General features: G+C 32.8%; 1 protein-coding gene across 1 annotated transcript; it reads left to right on the forward strand.

Annotated features, from left to right (window-relative positions):
• The first annotated feature begins 4,715 nt into the window (after positions 1–4,715).
• LOC134710088 (uncharacterized) lies at positions 4,716–8,029 on the forward strand. The gene has a single exon (XM_063570275.1). The coding sequence runs from the start codon at positions 4,757–4,759 to the stop codon at positions 6,707–6,709; it is 1,953 nt and encodes a 650-aa protein (XP_063426345.1). The 5' UTR covers positions 4,716–4,756; the 3' UTR covers positions 6,710–8,029.
• Positions 8,030–11,145: the final 3,116 nt, after the last annotated feature.

Consider the following 11,145-nt stretch of genomic DNA (forward strand, 5'->3'; position numbering starts at 1 on the left):
ATTTTCGATGTTTTAGCAGATTTGAATTTGCACAAATTGGATGAAATGCAAAAACAAGATATTAAAGCGATACATAATCACAAAGACGAACTAGAGACCAGGGCATTGTCTTTGCAATGCTTACTTAGAAGCACCGTTAATGTTATAAACTTTTGCAGTGATGGAAAACTATTCAATGATTATACATTCCTTTACGAGACTTTAAAACGCGCAGTTAAACAGGACAAAAAGTTAGAAGTTTTAACCCCACAGTTCCGCTCAGGTTGTGCAATTGGACATAGATATGTCGAAGAATGTTTTGGTCGAGTAGCAAGAGGGATACGGTCTTGTACTTTGGTTGAATCTGAGTCCCACATTTACTCACTTCCAATTATTTGCGAGGTCAAAGAATTAACAAAAAAATGTTCTTTTATTCTCGATAAAAGAGGGTGTTGGACTTGTGACATCAAAAGTTTATGCGGTATCAATGAAAACAAAACATGGTTTCTGGTTACATATCATGGCTATGACGAAAGTAATGAACAACATTTGTACCTTTATTCCGCTAATGCGGACATGGAGTATGAATTTAAAATACCCGATGAAAATGTAGTCACACATATATTGCAAGCTACCCGAAATGAAATTTTAGTAAAGTCTGGATCACTTATCAAGAAAATAAACGTAGATAATGTACCCAAAATAGAAGAGATAATAACAACAACATTCAAGTCGGATTTTGAGTTTGGAACTTGCGCTGTGATGGAAGACAACCGTGTTGTTACGTATTGTGTTAGAGACAAATGTTTTTATGAGTTCACAATTAACGGTGAGTGGCCAGTCACTTTGAATGAAACAGCACTTAAAACAATACCTGTTGATGAGCACATACTCAAACTTATTACAACTAATCCCGATAGTATAGTTGAAACCTTGTCAAAACACATCATACTTACATGCAAAGAAAATGTTATTACACTTGACAGAAACTACAGGATGTGCAACGTTCATGAAAGCAAAGGTTCAGATTTTAGGGGTGTTTGTAGAGATGCATATGGAAACATATTTATAGTTGATTACAATATGAACAAAATTTGTCTGTTTAATTCCTACGGTGAATTTGTACATGATATTTCAGTACAAGATATATCAAAACCAGTCGATATCACGAGAGATCATATGGGAAACATTTGGTTAGCTGATCAAAACAACCGTGTGCAAATATACTCTTGTCTTAAATTTCTCGACTCAAATACAAGTATGCCATTGAAAAGTGACATCTAAGTGTTACCTTATTGAAAACACGTCTTTCTTTTATTAACTTGCTGACTAACAAATTAGTTCTAGGGACTCCCACGTATCGGTCATATTTGCATCAGGCAACAAAGGACAGAAAATCTGCCACCGAACACACCAGAGAGAGGCTACAAGTATTTATAAGTGTGACATTTATCTAAAAATTCTTCTTAATTCCTGCAGGACGTGGTTGTCTGTTAGCAAAACCCACGTAGCAAACCATACCTCACTATTTAGGAAAGATTTTACCGCCCCACCGATTTTGATATATACACTGATACCACAGGCCAACCAATTTAGAATTGTAACATTTCTAATTGTTGAAAAACCGGATTATGTCAAGTTTCAACGTACACTCATATCATGAAACTTTTAAAGACTTTTCATTTGTAGTAGCTTGTTTCAGCTGATAACTGATAGCAGTAATTCTTAGCCATGCTCATAGTATTTTATGTATGTATTTTTGTATATCAATTAATTGCGAGGTAAACTATCAATTAGATACATTGTATACTTTGTAATAATGTTTAGGGTTCAAGGCTCCATAAATAGTTAGTGATTTGTTTTTAATGATCAGTATTGAGCCAAGAAAAAACATTGAAATATCAAAGTATATTCAAAATTTTAAGATAAAAGCGAAGATTAACTCACAACAAATAATTCAATGTTACAAATGGTAAATTGTCAATAAAGCATAAGCACTTTGACTAAATAGTTGTGTACAATGTATTTAAGGGGCACTAGCTGCCAAATTCATGTTCACCGATTTAACTCAAATTCTCATATTTTTTTTATCACAATGTAAAACATTTTTCCTAACTTCCAAAAGTATGAAATAATCAATTTATACGACATGGTCTCTATAAGATGTATCTTCGTTTCGTGTAACCAAGACGCCATCTAATTAACTACCGAGTTGGTCTTCTATGACCATGTAAGCGAAGTAAACATAAACATATATATAAAGAGATTAAGCAACTCGTGCATTTGTATTATTATAGATCTGTTAAATTTTGTAGTATAGATTAAAAATTTATGTTTATCGTCGTTTTTACCTATATAAGAATGATGTTTTGTGGATCGAACTAGTTAATCAAATTATTTACCTTTGTTTCACTTTCAATGTTGACATTCTTATCCTTTAAATCACAGGACACGGAAAATGCATGCGTTATCCTATCTCTTACTACGGAGTTAAATTGAAGTTCACATGAATACGAATTTAATGAGGTCGAATTATTCACTTGCAAGTAAAAAAATCATTATCAATGTTTATTAGCTTAATTTGACAAAATTGAACCATTTTAACCGATAAAAGCAAATTAGTATATCACTATTTCATTTTCATTAACGATTTAACAAAAATAATCATACTTTCGATTTTTATACATCTAAAAGCTAGTGCCCCTTTAAAGTACGTTCTTAATATAATATGGTTTAACATGTAACTCTCTCTTCGTAAACAGAAATCAAATGTTATCGTTATTTACATTGATTGCTATAATAGATTGCCCAATGTTGATGTCGTGAAAGAAGTGTTAGATAAATGAACTAGTCGTAGACAGTTATATAAAAGCTTCATTTCTTTTATGGTTTACCTGTTTAAGTTTTCAATCATCTAAGTTTATTTTGTAACTCATAACTAGGTAACGACTAGGTAGAGAAATTGAAATTTTAGGTAGTTACAAAGATACATTAAATCAATACGAAAGCTATGATTGCATATTTTAGTTTTTGTATTGGTAGTTTAGCGCTGATATAATATATTGATAGTTCGATGTTTGTTCAACTTTATCCTTATTAATAAGAGATTCGAATGAAATGTATATTTGAAACCACTCTTCTTCTAAACATAATAGCAATTAATGACTGCTTAATAAGTTATCAAAAGTACCAGGATTATAATTGTATACGCTAGACGCGCGTTTCGTCTACATAAGACTCATCAGTGACGCTCGGATAAAAATAGTTAAGAAGCCAAATCAATACAAAGTTGGAGAGCATTAAACGTTTTAAGTAGAGGCAAAATATATTTAGTCATTTTGATTATCTCAGTAGAAGTTACCACGTCATAACGGACACAACAACCTAGTAAAAAGTAAAATAACAAATAAAACCAAACTCCAAGGAAAATTCAAAACGGAAAGTTCATGAACAAATGGTAAAATCAAAAGCTCAAATATACCAAACGAATGGAGAACAACTGTCATATTTCTGACTTGGAACAAGTATTCCCTAATGCAGAAAATTGACAAACGAAACTTTAAAATTGCAACTTGTACCGATACTTGTACTATATTTATAAACAAAACACCGCCATCTCCTAGATGAAAAGCATGCAGATACGATATGCAAGAGCTTTCTCCTGGTATGATGAATTTTTGGATTGCTATCAGCACGAGTTTGCAGTCAGGAAGTTGTCAAAACACGGCTTGCATATATTCCAATAAAAATATTAAATTTTAGGTTTCAATTGTAGAAAGAGGATTTAAACTTTACATGACGATTTTAAATGGAATTTTCAAACTTAACCTACACCGCTCTTTTCTTTTATTTTAACAAGACAAGAAATATGATAATATCACACAAGTGTGCATGAATAATTGCATGCCATGAAAAACACGTCTAAAAGTTTTCATTTCAACGCGTCAATCACTCAGACTATTGTATCTGTCGCAAATTTGACTTTTCTTTTCAAAATCAAAGACATTTCCCGCGACAACAGCTATTGTTAAGATCCTTTAATTGCAATTGGAAGTAAATGTTATAGCATATGCAAAAATGGTAGGAGAACTTGTATCTGGTTTATTTTAGTTAAAGTGGGGTAGTAAGGTGTAAAGTGATCAGAGAAAAAGTAAAAGTTACAAATCCTTGACCACCTCTTTTCTGAATTATGTACTCCAAAGCTCTGGAAATGTAAATCTTGGTTTTTCCCACTGAAATCCGGAAACGTATTAAGTTTGTACGGCGTCTGATCTAACGGGCAAGCATATATGGAGGGGCAGTTTTTGGTTGATTGGAAAATAGCATTTATGTCGTTCCGTGCAATACGTTTTTGAAGTTGTATATTGATCGTTCAATTTTTCCGGTTAGGAGTTATGGTCAAATTGGATTATATGCTAGGTGCGTTTGAAAATAACGAAAAATAAAAATGGCGAGCAAACAGTTAACTAGCATCACCAATACATGTATGATTAAGACCTCTGACCAAAAAAAAATGTGTTTAATGAGAAGATCTATAGAGTTCATTTTTTAATAATGATAATATTAAAAGAAGAAATTAAACAGCACAATGGTATTTCAGGAGCTCTAAATAAAACGGGACATATCTGCAATGAGTAACACTTATTAGTATATGATTTAAAAAATCAATCCTACCTATTTGCACTGTAAGATCAAATACAGATAATGTTTATCTCTTGATAAACCTTGTGTGGCCAACGTCATTTAAAGGACAGTCATCGATAAACTGCGTAGGAAAATGTGCAGTGTGAATCATTTTAAGGACAACAAAATGGCTGAATGTTCTAACACTGGTCATGAAATGGATACTACTAAGTGCGGAATCTGTCTTTCAGATTTTACTAAACCGATTCTTTTGGGTTGCTTTCACACATTTTGTACTCCGTGTGTGACAAAACTGACTGAAGGTAAGGAGACATTGGTTTGTCCGTTATGTCGAGCTGTACAAGTACTTCCAGACAAAGGGGTTAACGGTTTAATCCTTTATCCGTACGTTAAAGAGACTGATAATCCTGATACGAACGGTATGATTCTATGTCAGATGTGTGACAATGACAGGATCGGTGTTTCGAATTGTGTCGATTGCAATAGTAAGATGTGTTATGAATGCTCTTCGTATCATCTGAAGCATAAAATATTCAAGACTCACAAAACAGAAAAAATAGAAATTGAATATACTGAGACTAAATCACCAGAAGAGACAAATTGTAACGGTGCAACATGTGAAATTCATAATAAGGATTTTACTCTTTACTGCGAACCTTGTAATAGAGCAGTATGCCAGGACTGCGTTACACAAGACCACAAGCTACACAACAGTGAGCCAATAATGTTTCAATCCCAGAGAAGGAGAGACCTATTGCGATCAGCTATTGGTGCGATAAAATCGAAAATCGCTGGACTAGACCAAGAGAGAGAAATATCAAAATTTGCAGAACAAAATCATTATAAACTATGTAAACAATGGAAAGAAGAAATAAGAACGCATGCAAACAGATCAAAAGAAACTTTGTGCAAAATAGTTGATCTTTTAGCAGATGTTAACATAAATAAAACAGATGAAATGCAGAAGGAAGATATAAAATCGATTAATAATTTTCAAGATGAACTAGAAACAAAAAAATTGTCTTTACTTTGTTTGCTTAGAAACACTGAAGAAATTGTTAAACGCAGTTGCGATGGAACTCTGCTTAATGATTATACATTTCTTTACCAGACGTTAAGCAATGCTGTCACGAAGGACACTCAGTTAAAAGTATTTGCACCACAGTTTTGTTTCGGGAATCAACTTGAACACAAATATATTGAAAACTGCTTTGGCTTGGTTAAGAGAGGAGAACTACCCAACATAATAGGTGCATCGGAGTCACACGTTTATTCACTACCCGTTATTTGCGACGTAACTGAGTTCAGGAAAGTACGCTCTTTTAATGTCGACAGCACAATTCGAAGTATATTCGGTGTATGTGAAGATAAGGCTTGGATAATGCATTTAATTACAAGGTATGAGGAATATATAAAACTTTATTCGTCTAAAGGTTTAGACCTCGGATATCAAATTCCAAAAGATAATGCAGAGCAAATATTACGAGCTACACAGAAAGAAATTTGGGTAAAATCCGTTGAACTTATTAGGAAAATAACTATAGGAACTACAAACAAAACTGAAGAGATAGCACGCATGCCCGAGCTCACAAATGCTACTTGTACTGTGCTTGATGACAACCGCCTTATTGCGTTCTGTTATGAAGGCAAGTGTTTTAATGAGGTGACAATTGATGGAGACTGGCCAGTCACTATCAACGAAACAACATTAAAAAATATCCCTGTCGAGGAAAAATATGCCAGGCTGATGACCACAAAGCCTTTGAGAATAACAGAAACCGTATCGAAGCACATCATTATACCATGTGGGAACAAGGTTATCACATTTGACAGAAACTTTAGGGTATGCAATGTTCATGAAAGTCTAGGTTCAAGTTTTAGGGGCATATGTCGAGATCCATACGGCAATATATTTATAGTTGATAGCAGTAGGAACAAAATTTGTCTGTTTAATTCCTATGGAGAATTCTTACATGATGTTTTGGTTCCAGAAATACCTAGTAGCATCGAAGACATCACGAGAGATTCTATTGGAAATATTTGGTTGACGTATGGAAGCTATGTACACGTATACTCGTATCTTTAATTTTAAGCTTGATAGCAATTGTTTGATGAGTTTATTGACAGTGACGTTCGAACAGATCTTGACAATGTTTTTCACAGTGTTTTTTTTTTATAAAGATAACCGTGAAAATGAAAAAAATGTAGTTCTGTTACCGTTTCATTGCAGTTATATTTTTAAAAAGGTAGTATAAGAATATTTTATCCACTAGATTTTATCTGTAAAATAAACTTACCTACTTAATAGCCGTCGCGATAATAGGGAATATGACAATATGATAGGGACCCTTCACTAGAACGCTGGACTAATGGGGTAAGTTGTTAACAGCATGCAATGTGTTGTTGAATTAAAAAAATAGGAATAAGATAATGATTTTTGGAGAGAGAAAACAACGTCAATTTAAGATAAAACCCATCCATAAAAAGATTAAACAAACTCAGAAAAGTGATTCAAATTCTGATTGAAACTTAACCACAAGAAAAAAAACGTATGTTGACAGATACATACGTGTGCAGTCAAGCAAATGTTATTTATGTGGCATTAGACGCAGGAACAGACAACGTGTCTTTTAAATAAAATAAATCTATCTATACAAAAAACTATGAATTGATCATAACACGATTTTATCTGTTCATATCTATAAATATCAGGTCATTATTCAAAACTAACTTGATAGAAATTATACTTTGTTTGATGTGTTTGAGCTTTTGGTTTTGTCATTTGATAAGGAATTATTCGTTTTTGAATTCTCATTTGAGTTCGTTTGTTTTGTTATTTTACTTATTGCAGTATACTTATATTCAATTTCACTATTATTTCAACTCTAAAAAATGTAAAATCCGTATGACATACCAGACTTCAAATCAAACAAGTGTGCTTATTGAAAAAAACATCATCAAAAACGACGAGACATCGTTGTAAGGTTGAGGTTCAAGCACTAAATGATTTCATTGTCTTAAAAAAGCTATTTTTCTTCTTATAGAACACTGAAATATAACGTAGGTTTGTAGGAGGCTTCAATTCAATACTCTTTTTAATTTTCGGTTGCGCTGGTACGTTTTGGCAGTTATTTATTTTATAACGGTCGAAATAATATTCGGAGTGCTTTCTGGTCCCAACACTTTTTGAAATGATTTTTTTAACGTTTTATTGTGTTGTTGTTAATCTACTGTGAGATTCTATTTTATAATTGATTTGATTTAAATATCTTTACTATATATTTATTAAGATATGATATGGAAGTTATCAGATACACAGCTTATAAAATGTCACTCGTCAATACGACTAAATTCTATTTCCATTATGTTGTACTTACTTATTGTAATAAAATGAAGCACATATCAATTAAGAGTTTTTAGTCGAATTTTAAGAAGTGATAATAAGAGTAGCGAAAGATAACATATCAGGCTTTTATTTTCGTCAGACATACGTTTTGTCTGAATATATAAAAGTCGTCAGCGGTACTCGAAACAAAATTGAGTAGTTGGAGAGCAAAAGTCATACCGAAATAAAAAAGTAACAAAAAACATAAATTGTAATAACTTTTTTAAATACTGCTAAAATAAAATAGAGACGATGTGGTATGATTGCCAATGAGGCATTTTTTCACTAGAGACCAACGACACAGAATAGCTATAGGTCACCGTACAGCCTTCACCAATGAACAAATCCCAAACAAACTTCAAAGGCCGTTATAAAAGCCCCCCCCCCCCCAATAAAAAATTTAATTCAATTCAAGCGAGAAAATCCAACGACCTAATTGATGTAAAAATAAATGAACGACAAACAAATATGTAACACAGCAACAAACGTCAACCACTGTAATACACACTCCTTACTTGGGACAAGAACATACAACCAGAATGTGGCAGAGTTGAACATGTTAGCGGGATCCCTACCATATCCCTAGCATAAGAATAGCTATACACATCAATTGAAAAAGGCTTAACTCATTAGAAGGATACAAATAGAATAACATCTAACAAAAACAAGAACTAGACGTGGTGATATCATATGGGAAGAGTGCTAAACTGTTTATATCATCCGAATGTAACCTACACTACAAGAAGTATGAACAAAGGTGTTATACACACTCATTTGAAATACAAAGTACTGGGTCCACCAGACAATTTTGAAATTGCCAAATAAACAGTGTTAACATTTTACAAAAATTTAAGGGTGAAAACTTGAATATGAAAAATAAGAATGGCGGTGCCTATTTTGTGAAGCCCGTCTTCATTTTTCAACCAAGATTTTTAAAAGTAGCCGAATAACTGAAATATAAAGGCAAAAGTAGAATACCGCTTTTAAAAAGTTAATAATCGATTTAGAGAAAACTAATCCGGGTAACAAACTAAAACAAGGGAAACACATTAACTATGAGAGGACAACAACAGAACATTTAAGTGCAACAAAACACAAACAACAATGCAACATAAATACATACATACATAGAAACGAACTATTACTTCATCGAAGACAACTGTCATATGTCGAACTTGGTACTTTGAGACTCGATGAGGTGCTCGTGGTGGCTACACTTTTCTAACGAACATGCAAAAAAGGACATGACTGTAAATAAGTTGATGTCACCAAAAAACCCGTCAATAAATGGAACAGTAGTTAAACTCATAGCGTCTTTTGATCCCAGTGATATTTCTACATTTCTACATGTCCTAATTGCTTATTATATTCATAAACTATTTACTAAGTGTTTCATTGAAAATAATCTTGACCAATTTTCTTTGAGACTCGATGAGGAATGAGACAAACATGACGATGAAAGCTCTTATAACTAGAGATATCGTCTGATGAACTGTCAACTCAGAGATATACAATGATATACTTCTTTTGCAAAATTGTACACGAAAAGTAATAGAAAATTATGTATTATAAAGATAGTACAATACATAACTAAATAGAATAACGGGAATTGTCAAACATATTGGACCATTTTTTCCACAAAAACCCGACTCCTCATTCAAAACAAATATGTATAAATAAATGCAAACATCATTAATCATCGCTTGGTTACGTTAGTCTGACTTGAAAAAGACACAAAAAGTGCTGTTAATCAGTTTAAAGTGCACACAATCCTAAAAGGTTTCTCCTTAATAGACTAATGTCGAACAGTATAGAATTAATAAATTTTATCTGACATCGATCATGCAAGCGTTCTACTTATTGACATAATCACTATCTTAACCAGATGCTCTACAAGAAAGGGTGCATATTTTGAATAAAAGGTTAGAAAATTATTACGTAACAGCCCAGATTACATACGTAGGGATCCCTGTAATTCTAACAGTATCACTTGACCTTGAATGATAAAATGAGTTTAAACCTCCGTACATACTACATGATAAATTTGTTGAATGATAAAACAAAAAATATGAAAAATAACTTGCTATATAAAGTCAGCAAAAATAGTAGTCTGGTGACAAGTTAACTACACCGTACCATATTTCCTGTAGATTATGTTCATAGAGACAACCCTCTTCTGATGTGAAGAGGGAAGCAGGTATACCAATATTCCTGGCCAGTGTGTAGATATAATGAAAAATGTTGGGTTGTTCTTTCAGATTGGAAAAGTACATTAAAATGAATTTAAGTATATTCTTTTCCCCCCAAAATGCATGTCCCATTGTCTGCATCTTTATGTGAAGTTCTCTAGAAGAATTTTTGAAGAACATTTTTTTTTAAATCATATACCCCTGTGAAAGTGTAAACTTTAAATACATAACAATCATGAGTCAGAGATAGCCACTGTATTGGTCTTAAACATATGTATACTGTACATGACATGTGTTTCCTTATTTTTCATATACAATAAAACGCTGTTCTGATCTTTTAAAGTATGACAGGGGCACGTATACCCTGTGCAATGATTTCAATTGAAGGTTATAACATTCAATGCCATAACAAAATTGTATGTGTTAAAAAGTTATTCCTTCCCTTTTTGAAAATGAAGACATATATAACATTATTTTTAACAAATCAACACAAACTAAGTTGGGTTTAGATAAAGCACATTAGCAAAAGTGAAAGACAGGAAAACAAAAAAACAATCAACGGCACATCAAACCACTTCCTGGATGCATACAGGAAAAACAGATATTACCAAAATTGGACGAATCTGTTACGGCTGATAATTTACAAAGACAAATAAAAGAACACTAAAGCACGTACGTAAGACTATAAACAACGTCAGTACCTAAACACTATACTTCAAGACATGCAAAGTTGATCAGCAAAGTTTTGGTATCTTGAGATCATCTTTTAGAAAAAGGACGAGACGTTCTTTGCTCTAACACTTTCCCATCAACTATCTGCACAGACATCGGTGCAGTTTCATAAAGTCTGGGTAGCAGTTGTAAGCTCTTGAATAATGAACGAATTTTTACAGTATTTTAAATATGCATGTAAAGCTTATATACTGCTAATAAGGGGGGATATTGGTA

This window comes from Mytilus trossulus, chromosome 3 (assembly GCF_036588685.1).
Source record: "Mytilus trossulus isolate FHL-02 chromosome 3, PNRI_Mtr1.1.1.hap1, whole genome shotgun sequence".
In the NCBI taxonomy this organism is placed as follows: domain Eukaryota; kingdom Metazoa; phylum Mollusca; class Bivalvia; order Mytilida; family Mytilidae; genus Mytilus; species Mytilus trossulus.